The sequence below is a fragment of the Hippocampus bargibanti genome, linkage group LG07, assembly GCF_051943395.1.
Source record: "Hippocampus bargibanti isolate YZ-2025 linkage group LG07, ASM5194339v1, whole genome shotgun sequence".
Lineage (NCBI taxonomy): Eukaryota > Metazoa > Chordata > Actinopteri > Syngnathiformes > Syngnathidae > Hippocampus > Hippocampus bargibanti.
The window spans coordinates 12778220-12801862 of record NC_142740.1 but is presented as its reverse complement, the minus strand read 5'-3'; the positions used below and the strand labels follow the sequence as shown (position 1 = coordinate 12801862).

The window sequence follows — 23643 nt, the reverse complement described above, 5'->3', positions numbered from 1 at the left end:
GGGTCCCGCGCCCCCCCCCAACCTGAGAGTAGGGACCTATCATAGCTGTGTCTGGCGCCACCAGGTCTGGACATTAGGGATATATAAATGGGGCCGATACGACCAGTCAGACTTTAGTTCGCTGACGAAGTCTCTTGGATAGGAGGCGAAACGTCCAAAACCTTCACTTTTGTGCAGATGACAGCTGAAGAAACCTTCTCATCTATGTGTCGTTACTTACATTGCTGTGTTCAAAGCGTGGACATGGTTTTGCTGGATTTTTCTCACTTTTACTGCATAAACAAGAAAAGGGATTTGAGATTATTTAACCGTTTTCTCCACAAAGGTCATCACGATGAACAAGGAATGCTTTGAAATTGGATCAGAACATTGTGGAGGAAACCCAATGTCAATTCAAAAGTATTTGCTTTAATTGAACAGGAAAAAAATGGTAAGTGCACACAATGATTAATTCGGTTAACGCGAGACTGGAAAGCATCCCCAAAAACATGTGAAATGCGATCACTTCATTTGAGTATTTGTGAATGTGTTAAAATCGAAGATGTCAGATGGCAGTGTGTTACACACAACACAGGCTGCTTTGGAAGAGAAGTGGCAGCCATTTCAGTCCAAATTACCATGATACAATGGCATCAGTTATTTCACATTCTCCAGATGTCCCAAAGAGAATGTTATGAAAAGCCATGCGGTGCCAATTTCTGCAATTACTTTTCCAAGAGACGTGGTGAAGTGACATGGCTTGAGAAGACCACTGACGCTGAGTATCCAATCAGTGTTTGACATAACGTCTGCCCGGAGGCCCGAGGCATACAACTTTTACGTCGGGCGTACAACTTTCAAAATGTCTCGGCCCGGGTGGCCGACAACTTCGTCAAGAAAAAAAAATAGTATTATTATTTTCAAATCAAATGTTTATTTTATTCAATAAAGCAAAAGCTACAAACAAACCGCTACAAGCCATGTGGAATCCTCTTTCTAAGCTTTCAAAACTTTCAAGTACACTTTTCAGTCACAGTATAGTACGAATGCCCCCCAAAAAATTGCCAAACGCATGTTCGTTTGGCAATTTGCATACTAAGCACGGCAGCCAATCATAAGCCTGTTTCGTGCTTCGGACTACACCGTGACAGAAAAGTGTACTTGAGCGCTTTGAAAGCCGCTTAGAAAGAAGAGGCCACGGGGCTTTAAGCAGACAATGCAACGCAACGCAAACATTGCGTTGTGCACCGTGACGACAAAGGACAACTGGAGCAAAATCTTCAGCAAGTGATATTTACCATAAATTAAGCAAGGGAGCATTCGTGGTAGGGACTTCCTTGATTTAAAAAATCCTTTATACTTCGCAACAATGTTTTTTTTTTGAGTGATTAGTCGTCTTATTGTGTTTCAAGTTGTGAAAAATGGGCAAGTAACTTTATGGCCGGGCAGGCAACTTTTCAGAGTTGTCTGCTCGGGTGTCCGCTAACATTTTGTCATGAATTTCAGACACTAATGTAATTGCTAAAAACTGCAATGTGTTTCAGATTTTGGGTTTGCAATACCAACATTGTAATATGCACATGTCATGGTAGCTATTACTACAGGCAATGACACAAAGACTAAAATCTCAAACATTAACTTTTGACAGCATTGTATATCAGCAGAAAGACAAAAAAAGATAAGATAGTCATAAGCAAATCTTGTTGCATTTATGCATTCTGTAACCACTCATCCGTATTCGATTCGACTTCCCCCATTTAGAGTTGGTGGAATCCACTCTGATAGCTAACAGTCCATCAAAAAATGCATAAAAAACAACCAAACATTTACGACTGCATTCAAATCCAGCTGAAGACTAAAAGGACACCATCAGCCCGTCTACTTTTTAATGGTACACATCTTATTTTAATTTAATCGTCTTTGGAAACTACATTATTACATTAGGCACAAGTGAAACACTTGCACCATGTGTATTTTCCACGTGAAAAGTAAGATCATGGTTCCTGTCCTGTGAAGGTTTTTTTGCCAACCAATGGTCTGACTCGCCTCCTGCCAGTGGGAAAATGCTGCTTGGTGAAAACGGGGGAATGGTTTCTCTGTTTGGTCCCGATCAGTTCCACTAACTCTTCATGATGATTTTCAACATCACCACCAAATATGTCCGACAAAAATGTTCAATAATATGAGAAAAGCAATTAACTCCCAATGAAGAATCTAAAATCTATCAAGAAAGTGGATTTTTTTTAGTCGTAGTAGTTGTAGTACAAGACGAATCAGATTTTTTTATATTTATGTAGATTACAAATCACATACTTACCCTTTGTTTCTCACATTAGTAAAGTTATAACAAAAATAATCTATGAAAATTCACAAAAAGTGGAAGCCAAATTCAAATGTCAGTGGGACAGAGAGCAGAGAAAAGGAATTTAAACCAGCGTGTGACAATAAAGAGCGCAACAAAACAATGTCGGAGGAATAACAATTTGTTCTTACATCAGCAGGTTGCTCTTCTGGTCTTGTTCGGTTAGTTCCTCTCAAGTTTTAAATCCTCACTAAAGGCGTGAAAACTACTGAAGTTTAAGTGTTGACGGTTGCTATGATGTTAAATTCTCTCCACCCGCCTCCGCGTCTCGATTCCAAACAGAGCTGAGCCAAGCAGTCCAGCTGAAGGGAAGCGGTACAGTGACGTCACAAAACTGGGTGGATCCCACGAAGATTCATTAACGGAACCTCGGAGATTCGCATTTTCACCGGTAACGTCTCAAGTCTGCTTCAGACATTAAATTTCAAGGCAGATTACAAAACACATGTTGTATTTGTTGTGTTTTACAGCTGTATAACGTACTCACATGTTTGTTCACTATGTTTTGACAGCAAGGTTACCAGGTGACAAAAGTACTGTTGTCACATTCTCGATAATTCGGCTACAGATGTGTTCAAATAACTAAAAAAGATTAATAAAAGTAAAAAAAACATGTACAATACTCAATTTGAAAGCTTGCACAAAAAATATACATATATATTTGCCCACTCAATATTATCACTTTTTTTAAATCTTTTATGTTGCTCTACCACAAAAGTGTCAAATTCGTTTTTGTCGCGGGCCACATTGTAACTACAGTTCAGGGCCGTGATGGATTTTGGGAAACCATACAAATGTTTACATATTGAATATACAGCACACAACAAATCAATGAATAATTACTTTTAAAATTAGAAGTCAAGAAAAGATGCTATTATTGTGGATTAATTATGACAATTTGAAATTTTGATTTAGACTTTAGTACGCATCATGGAACTTGACATGCTTGATTTGGTTTTGCAGGCCACATAAAACGGCATGGCCTGCCAGATCTGGGCCCAGGGCCTTGGCTTTGAAACCTGTGCTCTACAGAGAAACTAAATCTCTGGAATTGCTACCTCACTGCTTACTCCTATAGCTTTACTAATATCAGCAACTGGATGACAACAAAAAAATTGTAAAAACATGCAGTTTTTAAGATGGTAACAATCCAGGGTGTACTCAGAACCGCATCTTGGCCAAAGTAAGCTTGTATAAGCCATATCTCATTTGTGACCCTAATGAGCACAATTTCTATATAAAACGGGTGGATTGATTACCATAGATACAATATTTATTTGCAACTTGGTAAATTTGGAATAAATGTTTTTAACTACCGGTATTCAATTGAAGTCATGGTGAATACGGCATACAGTATCTGACCTCATTACTCGGGTATACTGTGAGTGATGAAACAAGTCAAAAAATGAGTATATTGAGTACATGTTTTCAGTATACCACATTAGACAAACCTCATCAAGAAGTAGATGTACTTCACTTCAATAACTGCTTAAAAAGAAGCACTTTACTTCATGAATGTAGACATTTATACAGTAATCATTTGAAGTGAAGAGTCAAATGCTTTCCAAATATGCAAAATAAACCAACTATCCAGTGAAGTGATTTTAAGCCGCTTGAGTGGAAAAAAAATCCATCCAGATGTGAACGTACTGGATGGACACACTGAAGTTAATTTTGCTTTCCAAATGTCTCCTCCTTCCGCTGTCTGGAAGGAAGGAATGTTACTAATAGCCTACAAGCTTCCATCCTAACATTCCAACCATTTTCTTATCCTCGCAAAGGTTGGGGACTGTGGTGTAGCCCATCCCAGCTGTCATTGGGCAATAGGTAGGGTACACCCTGTACTGGTTGCCAGTCACTGGCAGCCAATCACACAGATGAACAATTCTGCTCCATCATCCTGCCATGCATTATTTTGGAATATGGGAGAAAACCGGAATACGCAGAAAAAACCCCGCAGGCATGGGTAGAACATGCAAACTCTACACAGGAAGGCCTTCGCTGGAATAGAAGCCCGCACCTCTGCACTGTGAAGAGGACGTGCGCACCAGTCACCCAGCAGGCCTCCGCCCACAAGCATTGTACCCCTGTTTACACTGTAAACAGAGGTACAATCCTGTAAACTTTACAGGATGCCTCAAAATCAAAAACTTTATGACATAAAAACAATGTGCCACTGTGCTGTGTGAAAGGGAAGATCTTCATTCATGCAAATCTATCCCTCCGAGCTGCATCATTATGGGTCGACAATCTACATTAATTTCACAATCAAATGATGGCAAGAAACATTATTTTAGCCCCGGTGTCAGTCCTATACTGTTGCTAGATGCTCTACTGTTGCTTCAGTACCGCAATATATCATCTATATAATACATCCATTAATTTTCCGTACCGCTTATTCCTCACTAGGGTCGCGGGGGGTGCTGGAGCCTATCCCAGCTGTCTTCGGGCACAAGGCGGGGGACACCCTAAATTGGTTACCAGCCAATCGCAGGGCACACAGAGACAAACAACAGTCACTCTCCCACTCACACCTAAGGACAATTTGGAGCATGCAATCTGCCTGCCTTGCATGTTTTTGGAATGTGGGAGGAAACCGGAGGACCCGGCGACCTCTGCACTGTGAAGCCGGCGTGCTAACCACTCGACTACCGGGCCGCCCTATACAATACAGTGTAATCTAATTGTGAAGTGAATTGAATTATTTATCCAGAAAAGTCATATATTTGCCTTGATTGGCTATTTTTGTTCTCATCAAATAATTGCTCACTAAATTGTGACTATATTTGATTTGTGTATCCACACAAAGTTTTGCATCAGTAGAATTCAATTTTGCTGCGTTTAAAAGGCAAATGCAATACTCTAGTATTTTACGTAGCAACTCTTCTGGTGATCAATGTAAATAAACCTATATTTATACCGTATTTACCTATTCTATCAAATTTACACAGTTGAACATAAATACATAATATAATATAATAGCTGCTTGGAATGTGACATTCAATGACCAATGAAGAGCAGGAAAAAGCAACAAGGGAAACACCCTTGAGCGGCAACTCTCTGGGCAAGGCGATGACATCATCCACTCAAATGACATCATCCTGTGCACTCTAGGTAGGACGTCATCCCGGTGCTATGCAACGTTTGTGTGAAAATGATGCAATGTAAAATTAGCATGTGAATCATCTCATACATAAATGCATAATTGACATTTTAGAGACGTTCTGGTTTAAATAAGACATTTGTTTTGTTACAAAGGTGGTTAACCAATTGGCTTTCCTTCCCAATCTCACTTTGTGTGTGTGTGCGTGTGTATGTATTTCCATATTACAGCGTGAGATTGTATTGTATTTGACAGACTCATGGACTCAGTGCTATTTTGAAAATACTGTCTCAAAGATACGTCTGTGTAAGCTCTCAGTCGTACAGGAGTGGTCCATCGATGAGAAGGTTTCTTCAGCCGTCATCTGTACAAAAGGAATTTCTGAAAAATTACAAAGAGTCCTTTGGCAACATAAAATTCCTACTTATTTCAAACCGATAAACACGTTAAGGCAAAAATTAGTGCATTCAAAAGATAGGCTACCAAATGAAAAACAAAGTAATGTAGTTTATTCCATACATTTTAAGAATGAAAATTGTAAAGAGCAGTACATTGGGGAGACTCAACAAATTCTCAAAAAAAGACTTTATCAACATCGCAGGGATAATACTAGTGGGCCTCAATCGGCAGTACATTTGCACCTAAAAGCTAGCAACCACTCATTTGACGACAATGAGGTTAAAATCTTAGCGAAAGAAAATAGATGGTTTGAAAGGGGGGTAAAAGAAGCGATTCTTATAAAACAACAAAATCCTTCATTAAACCGGTCTGGTGGGGTGAGGTTCAATTTGGATCGTTCATACAATAGCCTGCTCAGGCAAAACAGGTTAGGCAACTTTCGCAATGCTGATGAGGGTCGTTATGCTGATGAGGTGATACCGGGGGGAGTGGTGGTAATAGGCCAGTCGTTAGTCAGGAATGTAGGAACAATCAGTGGGGCCACAGGGAGGGGTCCCGCGCCCCCCCAACCTGAGAGTAGGGACCTATCATAGCTGTGTCCGGCGCCACCAGGTCTGGACATTAGGGATATATAAATGGGGCCGATACGACCAGTCAGACTTTAGTTCGCTGACGAAGCCTCCTGGATAGGAGGCGAAACGTCCGAAACCTTCACTTTTGTACAGATGACGGCTGAAGAAACCTTCTCATCGATGTCTCAAAGATACTGTACCTCAACTCATTCAGTTTATTCCCATGTAGCCCATATAGCATACCCTTTCCAGTGGAAATTAAGGGACTTTCATTCATGTCGATGCAATGTGAAGTAAGGTAACAATGTTTAATATCATCTCATTTTCAACACCGTTGATCTTGAAGAGTCCCATTTGGGTGACTCGGGGAAGGCAGAGTAACCGCATGGTTACTCTGTTTCCAGTCAATCATTCATTGAGTGGGAACCAATGTATTAATTTTTGTAATGCCACCATTTGTTTGATTTTTGTATTTTACTGCTTCTAAGTAATGGTCATGGTCACATGAGGTAATGGTCACTACTGTAGATGCATTGTTGGTCTTACACTTGTATTTGTCATATACGTAGTATCGATTCATCTATCAATTTTTTTGATCCGCTTTATCCTTACTGTCATGATCTGGTTGGCGACCAACGGGGGGCGCTGTTGGCGCCGCCTGCACCTGCACAGGTGCTGGTCGTCCCGATCAGATTGGCGACCAACGGGTAGCGACGTCAGCCCTGCCTGCAGCTTCGCAGGTGCTGGTCGTCTTAATCACTGACACTTAAAAGGACACCCGGCACGACCATCCGGTGTTGGTTCATTGTTTGCTGCATGTTTGCTGCATGCTGTCTGCAATCACATGCATTGTATGCTGTGCATGTGTTTGTTTAACCTTGGCGGACTCTTACACTTGGTTTTCTTTTGATACTTTGTATTTTTTCCTGTTCAGATGATTTTGATGTTTTACATATTGTTCCTCCTGACCTTTATTTTAATACAATTTGTCAAACAACCTCCTGCTCCCTCCTGCCTGCTTTTTGGGATCCGCACCCGTCATCACCACCGAGCAGAGCGTGACACTTACAAGAGTCGTGGGGCGTGCTGGAGCCTGTCCCAGCTGTCTTCGGGTACTTGGTACACCCTGAACTGGTGCCCAGCCAATCGCAGGGTACAGAAAGTCGAATAACCACACACGCCTGCGGACAATTTTAGAGTGTTCACTCAGCCTGCCATGCATGTTTAGAATGTTGGAGAAAACACACGGTGGAAAGTCCACATAAAGGCCAGAGCTGGAATTGAATCTGGTGTTTCTGCACTGTGAGGTCGGCACGCGAACCACTAGTACACCGGGGCAACCTGTCACATAGTAATCACCGTATAATGCTGACAGCGTTTCAGCATGATGTATTTTCCATGGTGCAGCTGAATCATTATCTGTCACACGCTTTTCTAGCTAAAATGCAAGTTGATGTAACAGTCATCCTCGAAGCATTAGAGCAGACCACTTGTCAAAAAACACCAGTCAAAGACCATTATTACTGTGCTGACATCAGCCATTGTGTCAAGTGATACAAACTATGGATGGCAAAACACTCAACGATTTCACAGCAGCATGGGACTTCTTAAATTACTCATGCTATACAAATGAACACGTTTCCTTTTATTGTGAAAGGTGGCACGTTTAAAAGTGTCCAATTCACTGCGAAAGTCAAGTAAAGCAATTTTCATTTCATATAAATTTTTCCATGCCCGGAGTTTTTTTACGCTTCAAAAAAGTTTACATTTGGATTACAAGCAAAACAAGAAATGTCTACTTGATTGTCAGACCTTCTAAGCCAAAGGTGTCAAACTCTTTTATTGCCGTGGTGCCACATTATTTTGGGAAAGCCATTAGAATGTTTAACCCCCTTCACATATTACGTATTGAGTGCACAACAAATTAATGAATAACTACAGTAGTTTTCCCTTTTGAAGTAAAAAAATAATGACTGTTATTTTGGTCATGATCTGGTTGGCGACCAACGGGCGGCGCTGTCGGCCCCGCCTGCACCTGCATAGGTGCTGGTCGTCCCGTTCAGTGGCGGACTGCCATGTTCGGATTGGCGACCAACGGGAGCTCTGTCAGCCCTGCCTGCTGCCTCGCAGGTGCTGGTCGTTCCCAATCAGTGACACTCAAAAGGACTCCCGGCACAACCATTCGTGGTCAGGTCATTGTTGTATTCTTTGTATGCAATTGCGTGCATTGTATGCTGTGCATGTGTTTGTTTACTCTTGGTTTTCTTTTGATACTTTGTATTTTTTCTGTTCAAATGATTTTAACGTTTTAGATTTTGTCCCTGTTGACTTTATTTTAATACGATTTGTCAAACACAACCCGTTACTCCCTCCTGCCTGCTTTTTGGGATCCACAACCGCCATCACCACCTTGCAAATCCTGACAATTGTGGTGTACATGGGACAATTTGAAATTTTGGTTTGGACTTAAGCAAGCATCATGGAATTTCACAAGTTTGATTTGCTTTCGCAGGCCGGGTCAGATTTGGCCCCCAGGATTTGACTTTGACACCTGTGTTCTAAGTACAGTGATACCTCAGATTAAGAACGCTTTAGCTCACAAACCTTTCGCCTCCCGAACATTAAATTCGCAAGCATATGCTCTTGGCTGATGAAGTACTTTTTGGCGGACGAACCAAACCACACAGCGCCACGGTGGCTGGCGGACTAGTTTTCTTGACCCCCTTTCTTTGAGTGTGCACGTGGTTAGTTATCGAGTGGAGTACTTTTGATATGATGGGACCAAAAAAGATGCCACCACAGGCTAGTGTTAAGCCGAAGAAGACACAAAAGAATTACGGTCAAGCAGAAGGAGATCATCGAAAAACACGAACGAGGTGTGCGTTTGTGTGACTTAGCGTCCCAGTACCAGTCCGCTAAGTCTACCATTGCTACCATCCTCAAGAACAAGGAAGCTATTAAGGGTGAGTGTGGCTAAGGGTATTTCCGTGTTGTCTAAGCAATGGTCTCAGGCAAAAGAAGAGAGTGAAAAACTTCTGTTAATTTGGAATACCAAAAAACAGCTAGCAGGGGACAGTGTGAGTGAGGGTATTATCTCCGAGAAAGCACGGCAACTTTACTCGGATATCACCAACGACCATCACAAATGTAAGTAAAAACTTTATTATACAGTACAGTTTATTTCTTTAATGTCAATACAATAGCAGATTTATTATACATAAAATAAGGTACATTTTGTGTAGTTTTAAGGCTTATTTAGTAGAAAATTATGTTTTATGGGGACCTGGGAACGGATTATTCTCATTTTAATGGTTTCTTATGGGAAATAAATGTTTGGAAGATGAACTTTTCGCCTTACACTTTCTGGGAACCAATTAAGTTCGTAAGCTGAGGTATCACTATTCGAAGGTTTGAGATCTAAATGTAACAAGCATGTCTAACAAATTAAAGCATTCTTCAAGTGCCTTGACTCTCTTCTGTATTTCTTGGCATTTTCTTTAAGAAAACACAGTATATACCATGCTTACAAATCTGTTATGAGACGACATTTTCCACCTTTTACAGAATTAACTGAGACATTGCTCAACTGCAATTCTGCATGTGAAACCAGCACCTGCCAAAAATGAATTCACAAGGGAAACAGTGTCTGCGAAGTGCAAGGAAAAAAGAGTGAATCAATGCGGTCTGTCAACGAGCTATGTAGCGTTGAACCACAGATCAGATTTTGGCTAGTATGCTGACCAGAAAGTCCGAATTAATGTTTCCGCCCACTTTCCTTTTTTTTCTTTTTAGAGTTGCTGATGTTAATGTGACCATAATTCTGTAGAGCAAATCATAATAATTTATCACACTGCACACGGTGTGGTTTAGTGGTGAATCAGCGCACGAGCATAACCCCCTAATGGCACGGGTACATGAAAAGATAATAGATATAATATGTCCTATTAGTGATAATAGTGTGGCACAAACAAGGACCCAACAGAGAGATGTTTTGTATGCCGGCAACATTTTAACAACACACATTAGGTCCAGATGCAAGTTGGTAACATCCCGTAATTAGCTAAACTTGGGCCAAGCGCGCAAGCTTCGGGTTTTTTTTTCTGAGAATCACCTTGGAAAAAAATAAGGAACAATTGATCAGCTTTTGTTTTTCTGACTGCCTCACCAACCTGTTCTCACGAAAGTGTATATGAAAAACCTGAACAGGAACACATTACGGCTAATGACACTGTCAGCTTGCTCACATCTAAACAGATACAGAATCACACCCTGTCTGTGCTACTGGTCTCGGTCTTCAGTAATGTCACAACTTCCACACCAAGTAGACTTCAGAAAATAATTTGCATGTGGCTTTATTATTTCAGTTTGCCTGGAGAAAACAAATATGGGGGGGAAAAGTAGTAAAGGCCTGAAGGAACGAGAGTGCTCAGTTCTTTTATGCCAAACTTGTGTGTCATCCAATTTAATTGTCTACACTCCTATGAGCTCTCTTACCTGAAAGGAACAACGAGGTAATATTTAAGTGTGGCAAGGGACACTGTTGTCACTTTGAACACATTCAAGCAGGTGTGTCCAAACTACAGCCCATGTGCCATTTGTGGTCCAGTTTGAAGCGGACCGCAGTATTTACGTAAAATAACTTTTGGCATCACCACCAATGCTATTAAAATGAAAAAGAAAATAAGATGATAGCGCCAGAAGTGGGGCAGTCGAAAGAATGGCGGATGGTACATAACGAGGAGTATCCATTCTACTGCTATTAATTAACCTTTCGAAAGATACAACTAATTTTACAACTATTATGGCTAGCTTCTGTAGCTGAGGATTGCCCGAAGAGGCAACACCGTCAGCTTGTTACCAACTAACATCTCTCCCTGAGAGATAAGGTGAGAAGCTAGGTCATCCGGGTGGGTCTCAGAGTCGAACCATTTCTCCTCCACATTGGGAGGAGCCAGATGAGGTTGCCCGGGCATCTGATTAGGATGCCTCCTGGATGCCTCCCCGGAAGACCCTGGACACGCTGGAGATACCATGCCGATACCATGCTGATGCTGATGCCACGACCTGACCTCGGATAAGCGGCAGATAATGGATGGAATGATGGATTGATAGAATAGGAACATAATTTATATTTCATAACACTGTGGTTAAAGATAATCCAGTTCCAGAAACAAAAATGTTTGGTACTTCTTGTCAAGGTCCAATTAGTGAATGTGTCACATTAAGTTTGGTCAAGTATGGTCAGATTACTTCATCTTGCTCTGGTTTTATTTCGGACTGTGAAGATGTGCTTCAGCTATTGCTCCGTGAAGAAGCGGATCTATTGTGGTCGAAGAAAGGACCACGGTCCACTCAGAAATTTTAAGAAACATTAGCCTAAACCCTTAAACAGAAAGCCTTGACGTAGCAGTCTTTCCTAAATATGTGACTGCTTGCCTTATTCGTTTTATCATGTTAAAAAAAAGACCACCTCCATGCTCCAAGAAAAATTTGGGCTTGCTTGGTAGGAGTAAAATGCTTGGAAATTCAACATATTTGTGACTTTCCACAGTCATCTCATTCAGCCACTCACACAAAGATTAATGAAAGGAAATTAAGAGCTCATCTATAAACTGAAAGTCCAGTTAATAGCTAATGTCTTAATCCTCTTTTAGAATTGGAATGGCTGCCATGTGAGCAAATCCAATTTCATTCATACGAGATGACCTTGCCCATGCTCGCCTTCTCACCAACTTGAGAATTGTCATCACTCAAGTACAAATTATTTTAATGAAGTCCATATACCGCTGACAACTTCTACATTGACATTTGTTGATGGGAAGCGCCTTGAGTGAATTGACTGTCCGATGTCCTCCTCCTACCTATCCCAAGTCATGTGTTGTTGACCCCCCTTCCCCTTCCAGACCCTTTACATGCTCACCCATGCTTATCTTCCTGGCAGCATGGAAGAATATGTGGGGATTATTGTCTTTGATAAAATATCTTGGTGACATTTTAGGAAATAAAGGTTGTCCAGCCATATAGTCAAGCAAATTATGTTTCCACTTTCCGGGTAAATATTACAAGTATGCTAATTATGTTTCTTAAAGGACAACTGACACCATTATTTGTTTCCTAACTGACATCAGAAAAACGTTTTTTAGCATCTAAAATACCCAAAACACGCAGGCTGATATTTTTAGTCAAATGCAAATGCAAAACATAAAAATTAATTAAAGTGTGCTAAAACTGCAACAAATTGAGCTGCGAATTGTGCATTTTCACAAAGTCCCGCCCCCATTTCATGACGTCACACCAAGACATCTTGCCTTGCTCGAGAATGGCTTCAGATTCGGAGAAGATACTTTCTTGTTACTCATCTAGTTGTGAATATGATTCAAATAGTTCTGAAGAGGAAAGCATAAATGTTTGCAATCGATTGAAGAAGTCCTTCCGGGTCATTTTGAGGCGTCAGGAGTGATGTGTAGCATCCCAGAAAATGCAGAAAGTGGCGCCCAAGCTCCGTTGGAAATGGGCTAATTTGGCTGCTGGGAATTTGTGTCAGCGAATATCAAATAGTAGTCTTGGTGCAACACACAACGATTCACCATCGCATTATTTATGTGTTTTCCTTCTAATTTCGACATGAACACGGATCAACACGAAGTTTTCAGACCAAACAAAGTACCGCAAAATGCATTGTGTGTCGCTTTCTCGGTCAGGGGCGTTCCAGACGTGACGTGACGTCAGGAATCGGCACCAACTCAAAAACAAGACTTCCTGAATATTCAGCGCCAGTCTTAAAACGTAAAACATAGCTATGTGCGGTGGAATCTTTGTAAAATACGCTCAGTAGAAGTCATTTGAAGTGATTTTACAAATTATGGACACAACTTTTCCGGAGGCGTCGGTTGTCCTTTTAATACTCATTAGTAACGTTTCAGGGGAAGCTGCTGGATGTCATTGTTTTTTCTTTTCTCATCAACATTCAAATTTGATTCAAGATTCAAAAGACATCAATGCAAAATGTAATATATCAAGGAAGAAGACTTCAATGGCAGAACAGTCCATTTCTCCAACTTTTGTTTTTTTCATTCGCTTCAAATTTCTTACATTAATGCACCTTGACATTTCAAAGGTCCTGCTATCACAATCGCCGCGCGTGTTTGTGTGTGTGTGTGTGTGTGTGTGTGTGTGTGTATTTCGTACTTTATAACTACTATCTGATTGTCCATCTATCCCTGAGCTTGTGTTTTACTAGACGGCTTATAAGTAACATTGACAAATAGTCCCCAGCATTAAAATAAATTGATGTGATCACATTAAGCTCGTGTTTATCTTGAACCTTAAAGGTCTATTGCAGCCCACGGCGCAGTTGCAGCCCTTCGTTACCATAGAAACATCTGACGATGCGATGCACAACAACAGCTAAAATAAGCCAAATGGTCGAATGGATGAATTGGGAATTAGCTGTGACATATATAAAAACAAGAATCTCCTCAAAGACAATTCCAGGCTGTCGACTTGAGTCAGCTTGCACAGCTTTAGCCCAAGGCTCCTGCAAATGTTTGGATTGAAACTTAGGTCACTTGTGACTGGGTCTATACAGAGTAGCGTTGTGACTGTGCAGAAGGGCAGTCATTTTTACTTGGGTGTATGTAATTCACTCCAACGTTAGAAATCTAATAGAATTGATTTTTTTTTTTTTTTTTTTTTTTTTAGATAAAGTGAGGTAAAAATTTACTCTACTTATTTATCCAATTCAGACAAGATGCTGGGCAATATAATGCCCAGACAATTTCCCCATTGTGCGACTATTAAAGGCTTTCTTGTCTTATCTTATCGTATCTGATAAAAGTTTCAAACAATTCAAAAGACACCGAACGTCATTTGCAAGCAGAAGAAAATAAACCAACTTGAAAGAAGAACTAATGTTCAAGTTCAAGTCAAGTAAACTTTATCGCCAAAGGTGTGCATGTGCAGGCTAAAGACAAAACCTATTGTTTTCTAACATCAAATAATGAAACAAACAATGACTCAAATCACGCAAGAATCAGCCCTGACACAACTTCAATGCATCACAAAAGGCCTTGAGTCCCAAATTTACTTTAAAAGAATAAAGCCAATCAATTATCAAATACAAATCAAGAGTGGGAGTTTCGTCAGAAAAACATAAAAAACAAGGAAAACGGGCACCTTTGACAACAACTTAGCTTTACATGAAAAATAGAGGTAGTCAGAGTGTATACTGTGTAGGCTGTGTTGCACATTGTATAATGACATTCAATAAAAATTATGAAATACTGTACTCACCTGTTGCCTTGTGACTTTTCTAGAATCACAACTAGAAATATAAAGTTGGCCATCCAATCAGTCTCGAGGCAGTCAAAACAGTTACCAGCATAGTGAGTCCAATGAAGTTCTACGCAGAGACTGCGTCTCTGGGTACACTGGGCTATTTCTGATCCACGGTGTTATAATACACACGCACACACACACACACACACACACACACACACACACACACACACACACACACACACACACACACACACACACACACACACACACACACACACACACACACACACACACACACACACACACAGGGCACTTTAGCCAAGAGGTGGACGAGTGCGTTTGCTGGAGTTGTTGCGTCAAGTTGAGATGGCAGACCACTATTTTTGTATGCATGAACACGAAGTGGATGTCTTGACAGCTGTGCACATGAAAGGATTCCAGAAACAAACAACAGCTTAGTGCAAAATCCACCTTTTGTGTCAATCACCTGTTTCACTGATACCCCAAAGAGAGGGGTCTTCCGGGTTGCTGTGCGTAAAATTGGACCACTAAATCTGACAAATACATCAGCTCCCCTTTGACGTTGCAGGAGGAGGTACCTTTGACTTGCAATGCCTCGCCATGTTCCACCACTTCCTCACCCCAACCAATGCGGAGCAGTGCAAAGTGTGGAATCTAACCCAGCTGCCAATGGAAAGTGTCACCTTACGATAGCAGCAACATTGTTGCCCGCGAGGCACTTGTTGTACAGAACAGTGATGATTTTGCATTTGCTTGCATTCAACCATGGTTAATAGGGGATAAATCGTGTGTGTGAGTGCCACCCATTCTTTATTGCTGTGATTCTACTGTAAGAGAAAGGATGACACACAATAGCAGACTGTCAAGGCCTGCAAAGGCTTCTCTGCTGGCCTAAAAATATCTGAATCACAGACTGATGTTAATTAGATTTTGTCCATGAATTCTTATTAAATTATTCCAAATTGTCTTTCAGCTTCCTTTCATTACTTTTCCCCTGTGCTAGTCACTAGCCAATCACAGTTTGCGAAAACTGCTCTGATCACAAGCCACGAGTGACAAGCGCAGCATGGCTAGCGCTAGCACACTGTAACGGTAGCAAGCTGCATAAGCAAAGATATTGTGTTCATTTAATAGCAGTTTTGTCAACCCACAATGGCTGAAAGAGGTGAAGAAATGCATTTGGTTGCAGATTTACTGTCAAAGCCATTTTCAAGACGACCTTTTCAAGATAAAATGGACATAATTAATTCAGAAAGGTCACTCAAATATTTCCTGACTAATGGTACCCTCTAGTGGAATTGTAGTAAATCACTTTTATCAGTCTGGATTGATTCAGACGTAGCACTACAGAAGGCCTAGCGATAAAATCAATGGCCCACCACTACTGACACATGGTCAAGTCATTGTATTGTGGGGGGGACTTAGAAGAAGCGGACATTTTTTCGATTTATTGAATTGTTTTCATGGCGGAGATGGATTCAGGAATTAGCTTACTTGCAATTCATCTAATCATTCCTCATAACATCTGTAGGATGTGAAAATTGAAAGTCCAGCATGCAGATTGCTGTAAAGGTTTGGGGTGAGGGTTTGTGCATTTGAATTCTATTTTAATTCATGAATGTACTACTTTTATCAGGGATAATTTACACATTTGCCTTTCGAAATATGATTTACTATACACAATATACAAACTAAAGAAAACAGTGAAAGGAGGAGTACTGAATGTAAATATGGGGGTCGCTCAAGTCCAGGCATGTCAAAATCTTTTTTGTCACGAGCGGCATCATAGTAATGTTTTTCCTCGTATGACCCGTATGACTGTGAAGTGTGAACCCAAGTATATGCCTCATATGTACACAACCAATTGATGAAGAGCTAACCTTGAAATCAGAGTTATTTTAAAGCTGCAGTTAGCCTGCAGCTCCACAGGTATTGGTCACTTTAATCACTGGCAGTTAAAAGGCTTCGGAAAGGATTCAAAAGGATTCGAAAACGAGTCCAGTGTCGGGTCATTGTTTGTTTCACTGTGAGGTTTGTTTCACCTTGTCATGTTTTACTCAAGGTTTTGTTCGCTACTTTGGACCTTTCTGTTCTGATGACTTTCTTCTTTGAGTTTTTGTTACTACCGACTATTTTATAAAATTTGTCCTCTGCACTCTGTTCCTCCCTCTTGCCTGCTTTTTTGGTGTCCACCACCACCCTTGACAGTTAGGAGTGCGAACAATAAATTTGCAGCTCACAAGGACTTCACTCCACTCAAGTCAAGAATCACTTGTGAAGTCTTTTAGTCTATTTATTTTGCTCTTTGAATTGAAAACATTTGAAATGCTTGTAAGGATTACTCTCAAAGCTCTATTGTTATTTTCCATCTCAGCTGCAACCATTTCTTTGCCACAAGAAATGGAACGCCTAGGGAAACCTATTTTTAAACTACCAGTAACCTTCTGCTGACTACTGCACAGTTGACAAGTGTGGAAATTTCCAAAGCCACAGTTTTTAACATACATCAACTACTCATATCCACATTCAAGGAATCCTACACTTAAGGTATGTGTAACAATAATATTAATGCGCTCGAAAACACAGACACACACACACACACACACACACACACACACAAACACACACACACACACACACACACACACACACACACACACACACACACACACACACACACACACACACACACACACACACACACACACACACGCACACACAGACACACACGCACACACACACGCACACGCACACACACAAATCTGATTTTTTTTCACAAAACAAATATGTATGTAATTTGCGATTTATAAATCATGTTCATACACAACAGTTCACATTAGGCAATGATTTAGTGTAAAAAAAGGATCATGATGTTCATAATATCTACTGTGAGTGGGTTGGATTACAGTGATAGAAACACAATTTAATTTGAGTGGGATGTGTTTGTTTATGTGGGTGTTTTTGTATTGTGTTTCAAGGCAGGTGGGTAAACATTTCACTCCCACATATGTATTAGTTTAGTTGCTGTTCATTTTAAACATCTTTGTGTTTGTTTCCATGCATGTTTCATTTAAAGGACAACTGACATCACTTTTTTGTTTCTTAACTGACATCAGAAAAACGTTTTACAGCATCTAAAATACCCAAAACATGCAGTATGATATTTTTATTCAAATGCAAAACACAAATAAAAAGGACTTAAAGTGTCAGAAATCTGCCAAAAAATGAACCCGGAAGTGGCCAGTTTCATAAGGTTGTTCGTGATGTCACCCCAAGACGTCTTGCCTTGCTGGAGAATCAAAACAATGGCTCCAGATTCGGAGAATATGCTTTCTTGTTACTCATCCAGTTATGAATATGATTAATTTATTCCATGTCATTTTGAGGCATCAGGGGTGGGAAATGTCGGACCCAAAAAAGGCAGAAAATGGCGACAAAGCCGTGTAAGGAATTAATCAGCCCGTTTCCACAGGCTTATTAATTCCTTACATGGAGCTTTGTCGCCCTCCCCTGCCTCTTTTTGGTCCTACACGAAGTTTTCAGACCAAAGTACAGCAAAATGCATTGACGTGATGGAAGGACTGCTACAATGTGTCCTTTTTTCGGTCAGGGGCGTTCCTTCAGTGACGTAGGGTGAGGACTCGTCACCAACTCAAAAACAAGACTTCCAGAATATTCAGCACAAGTCTTAAAACGTAAAATATAGCCATATGCGGTGGAATCTTTGTAAAATACGCTCAGTAGAAGTCTTTTGAAGACATTTTACAAATTATGGACACAACTTGTCCGGAGACGTTGGTTGTCCTTTAAGGCATCTTAACACAGATGAACCTTGATTCAAGACTGAAGACACACATGAATTGACGGACGGACGGACGGACAGACAGACAGACAGACAGACAGACAGACAGACAGACAGACAGACAGACAGACAGACAGACAGACAGACAGACAGACAGACAGACAGACAGACAGATAGATAGATAGATAGATAGATAGATAGATAGATAGATAGATAGATAGATAGATAGATAGATAGATAGATAGATAGATAGATAGATAGATAGATAGATAGATAGATAGATATTGTTTGCTTAATTATGCATTCTACAAGTCTGACCCAATCGGCAAGAAGTTCTGTGCGTCTGCGAACAAAATGCTGCAGTCTTTGTCCTAACATCTTTGATCTTTTTGATTGCTGTCCTCACCATCTCTGCAACAACAGGTGACTGAGAGAGAAGGTTCAGTGTTATGAAGCAGGTCAGGGGTGAGTGTTGATGGTGGCGCCTGAGAGGTGACACACACTCTGACTTTCTTAAATCCCAGCTGTACGAGGTGAAATCAAAGACTGATTCGAGCAAAGCAGTTGACATCATGGCATGCTGACAGTTTGCGCTCACACAAGCCTGAGTTTGTGTGCAAACACCAAACTCAAGGGACTGAGGATGGCTCAGATTCTGGTGGGGCCTCAGAAGTAATAAGTTCAGAGCGCTTTGAAGACACTTGATTCACGGTTTGCACTTCATATGTATGTTTTGCGTTTCTCATGAGAACTACTCCTGTTAGGGTAATTCGCCATACAAACATCTCTAAACATCGCTCTGTAATCTTTGTTTACATTTTGAACTTCCTCGTATGTCATATCCTGCCTTCCTTTACACGATGTCGCACTTTTAGTACGTCACATCCTGTCGCGTCATTGCTATGCACCGCATAAATACTCCTGCAGCCCGTTCATCTCTCTCTCTCCATGCGCTCCCTCCTCCGTCCGCACCACAATGCCCGTGCTCTCCAAATTAAATCAACTTTCTGTTCAAGTCCTGGCTCCCTGATGATTTAACCATCGATCTCCATCAACACCCGTCGAAGCAATGAACCAAGGGCGAACGATAAAAAATAACCCAACAACTCCTCTGAATTTATAGCGCAACTACTGTGGTATACAAAGATCCTTACATGAAGCAAAAATAATTAATACAACAACAAACAATAAAAAAACAAATGAAGACAGTAGAAGGCACAAAAAGAGTCAAACTAAAAATCTAGTTTCCTGCTCAGTTAAGGGTTATGAAATCAGGTTTAAAGAATAGCAGCAAGTGGGGCCTGCCTAACATTCAGCGGAAGGGAGGCCATTCCACAGAGGGAGCAGCAACGGAAAAGGCTCGATCTGCACTCAGCCGTCGCTTAGTTCTCGGTATCTGTGCTCCACAGACCTGAGGTGGAGCAGAGGAGCTCATTGCAATGAACATAGGGCACCGATGAGCTCTTATTTTCACTGGAGAAAATTGACTCATGGGAATTTAGAGACACCAGCGACATTGTCTAATGATCATAAAAGTATTCAATACAATTCTCCAGCTTTTGCAGCATTTTTTAAAATCAAACCCTCTTTTGTATATACTTGAATGACATTCACTCTTGAATTCTAACATTAAAAGGAGTTGGCTATCAAGTTGGTGTGTGTATGGCAATTCAATGTTTGTTTTGTTTCAGTCGCAATGGCCCTCTGAGGGAAAGCTGTAACACGAATGCAGTCAAAAATGAGTTTGGCCAACCCACACATGCATTTAATTATGACACAATATGCAGGACAATTGACTACCACTACTTCAACTAATTGTACTACTGTACTTCTGTCTTTCAGCATTGAACACGAACCCACATGGAGAGGCACATTTTTACACAAATAGCTGCAGGCCACCAGAAGAGATTACCAAGCAGTCAATGGAATATACCAAAACAAACATCATTTGTTTAGCTAAATACATGCTCTACCTGACCCAAGAGGCCCAAAACCTGACCCAAGAGGCAGAGGAAGACACATTTGAAGGGCAAAACAGAGGGTGGCCTACAAACTTTTTGTCTTACAAACGTCAAATTTATGAAAATTAAACCTTATAATAAGCACTATTTTCATAATACACACCCACCACGGCTGGCGGAGTGATCTTCGGCACAAGCACACGACCGAACAGCACCAAAGGTTAAGTTACCAACAGTCCTTATGGAAGGTGACCCTCCTTCCATAAACCATCAATGACCATCAAAAAGGTAAATAAAACTTTATTTTACAGCACAGTTTATTTCTTTAATTACAGTCGTCATGTAATGCGCCTCTCTTTCCAAACAGCAATTCCCTTTGACCTTCGACCTCCAACGCCATTCCATCAAGCCATAAATGACCATCACAAATGTAAATACAGTGACTTTATGATACAATGCAGTGTATTTCTTTCATTACAATACAATAGCACATTTATTATACATAGAATAAGGTATGTTGTGTGTAGTTTTAAGGCTTATTTAGTTGAAAAGTATATTTTATGGAAACCCGGGAACGGATTATTCCCATTTTAATGGTTTCCTATGGGATTTTTTTTTTTGAGATACACACTTTTCGCCTTACACACTCTGTCTGGGAACCAATTAAGTTCGTAAGTTGAGGTCTCACTGTATATATACAGTAAAGTCTCGTTATATCGATATTCAAGGGAGTCCGAAAAAATATCGATATAACCGGGACTATCGATATATCCGACCCTGTTTGCATGTAATTTTGTCCGTGCGTGCATAGAAATAGTATCGATATAATATATATATATATATATATATATATATATATATATATATATATATATATATATATATATTGTCAACATGATTACATCTGATTGTAATGTCTAATTCTGGGTATATATATATATATATATATATATATATATATATATATATATATATATATATATATATATATATATATATATATATATATAGAGAGAGAGATAGAGAGAGAGAGTCGGTGGATAGCACAATGTTACTTTTTCTATGACCAATTAAAAGGCATAAAAGGCAACACATCCAGTGTTTTACTCAGTTTAGTAATTTGTTAACAGCAGACTGGCAAACACATAAAACATACAATAGTCCAAATCACTTCCATACATTCTACAATTTAAACAAACACACATCCACTGAGTACAACAGATATGTTTTCATTTTCTTGCCTACTTTTAAGACTGCAGATGGATCATTCAGTCAGTAAGGGAACCAAGGAGTTATTTTTTATGTTAATCATCTGTGGAATTGGAACACAATAGTACATATAGTACAAAGAGTTCATATCCTGTGTCTGTACTTCCTTTCCTGTTTTCCAGTTACTTTACATAATATAGATAAGAGAGTCCTGAAAACCAAAGATGACAACAGACGACCGAAAAATGACAACCGGGTTTTGACATCATTTTGAACCAACAAAGGGCATCAACTGTCCTAATTTCATGTAGTCTAAATGCCCTAAAATATGACCCAGAATTAGACATTACAATCAGATGTAATCATGTTGACAAACGGAGTATGTCCCTCGAATGGAGATAACACAATGTGTGAGCATTATTAAAACAAATAAAAGTGTCAGTGCTCTGATATGAATCGTCATACAAAATAAGCTCATGGTATCAAATAATACATTTCATCCCATTTTTACAGTACCGAATACATTAAACAAAGTATCAACTATCATTGGTTGTACATGATCAATTCATTTTAGACCATAAACCATTGCAACACAAACCTATTATTGCATTATTACCAATTGGGAGAGCAGCAGATGATTCAAATGAGCAGTGATATTGCATAAAATTTGGTGATTTCTGTACTGTGGTTTGGAACTTGTATGACAACCCACAAAAGGTTGAACACAGAAAAAGTACTATCCAACCATTCACTGCTAATTTGACTCTCTGTTGAGGAGTTAGTGCCTCAGAAATGTGCATTTTATTGTTGTTGTTTTTAAATAAATAAAGCAAAAATCTAGCGTATTTTATTTGAACATAAATCCTGGTAAACTGCGATAATGAAAAAACAAAATGCTTAAGTTATACAGAATTATTAGATACCGCTTTTACCTACCACATTTTTTTTAAATACTCAAAGACTTGGGATTGAATGCCCGGATGCTTTTAAAAAACATGAAAACACATCAACATATAATGACAAAAGAAAATAGATAATAATCACCTTCGTGCTCAGCTGCTCAGATTTATGTTTGTGCATTTGGGCAAACACCTTGACGACGAGCTAAAAAAATTCCTTATTACTTGATTCGAGACTGTGAGTAAGAGTGCATTAGGCTTCAAAGTGCTTCATGTCTCAAACCGTATACAGTGCGTGTGCTCAATCCTAAATTTTCAGCCACTAAAAGCACAAGGCAACAAGTATCAACTGTCAAAAAATGGCTTCGGCATGTTTCAGATGGAACTTTAGAGAATCTCTGTTGATGTCTTCTCATGAAATGTTCTAGTGTTCATTTCTCTTACTCTTGGTGTTCCTACAAATAACCGAGGGAGTCAATCTAAACATTCTAAGCCTGTGAAAGGTATACTAGTATACTTACACAATTCATGATGTGTTTTTCTCTTATCTTGTGTTTGCACTATCGACTGTTCTAGTTTGATCTCGTCAAATCAAATACAGCCCAGACATGCCATTGTGTCTGCTTTGATTGCTGAGCTACTTCAGAGCTAAATGCACTCCATAAGGGGAAGGTAATATTGCACAACGGTTTTGCGGTAGGAGGCTATACAGTACTGTGAGGTGGGAACACAAAAATGGCTGTACGAACACAAATGTTGACCAGAGAGGTGAAAAGTGTCAGGATCTTCTCTTCCCATATTCCCTTGTACTCAATTTTTTAGTAAAGAGATTTTTGTCCTTGGCTTTCAAATTCGGACCAGGCATCATTCAGTTCCATAAAAATCATCTTGGCATACTGTTCATATGGTTGACCTGTTGCCTGAGAGGGGAAATGACAGAGAGAAAAATAATCAGTGAAGATGAATTGACAGTACTGTATATACACATAGAAATATTTTAAATCATTGACTGCCATTCACAAATTTATTCTGGAATTGAAAATATGACATACAGGG

At 40.0% G+C, this 23643-nt stretch overlaps 2 protein-coding genes across 10 annotated transcripts in view; both read right to left on the bottom strand.

Annotated features, from left to right (window-relative positions):
• The window catches only part of lepr (leptin receptor), a 56748-nt gene extending 41922 nt beyond the window's left edge, over positions 1 to 14826 (bottom strand). The window contains exon 1 of the mRNA XM_089000092.1: positions 14708 to 14826. Within this exon, the coding sequence (XP_088856218.1) occupies positions 14708 to 14760 (53 nt within the window). The 5' untranslated portion in view covers positions 14761 to 14826. The remainder of the gene's footprint in view (positions 1 to 14707) is intronic.
• A 6749-nt stretch (positions 14827 to 21575) lies between these two features.
• The window catches only part of dnajc6 (DnaJ heat shock protein family (Hsp40) member C6), a 63262-nt gene continuing 61194 nt past the window's right edge, over positions 21576 to 23643 (bottom strand). For all 9 annotated transcript variants that reach the window (XM_089000452.1, XM_089000451.1, XM_089000450.1 and 6 more), the window contains one exon: positions 21576 to 23507. In XM_089000452.1, the coding sequence (XP_088856578.1) occupies positions 23406 to 23507 (102 nt within the window). In that variant the 3' untranslated portion in view covers positions 21576 to 23405. The remainder of the gene's footprint in view (positions 23508 to 23643) is intronic.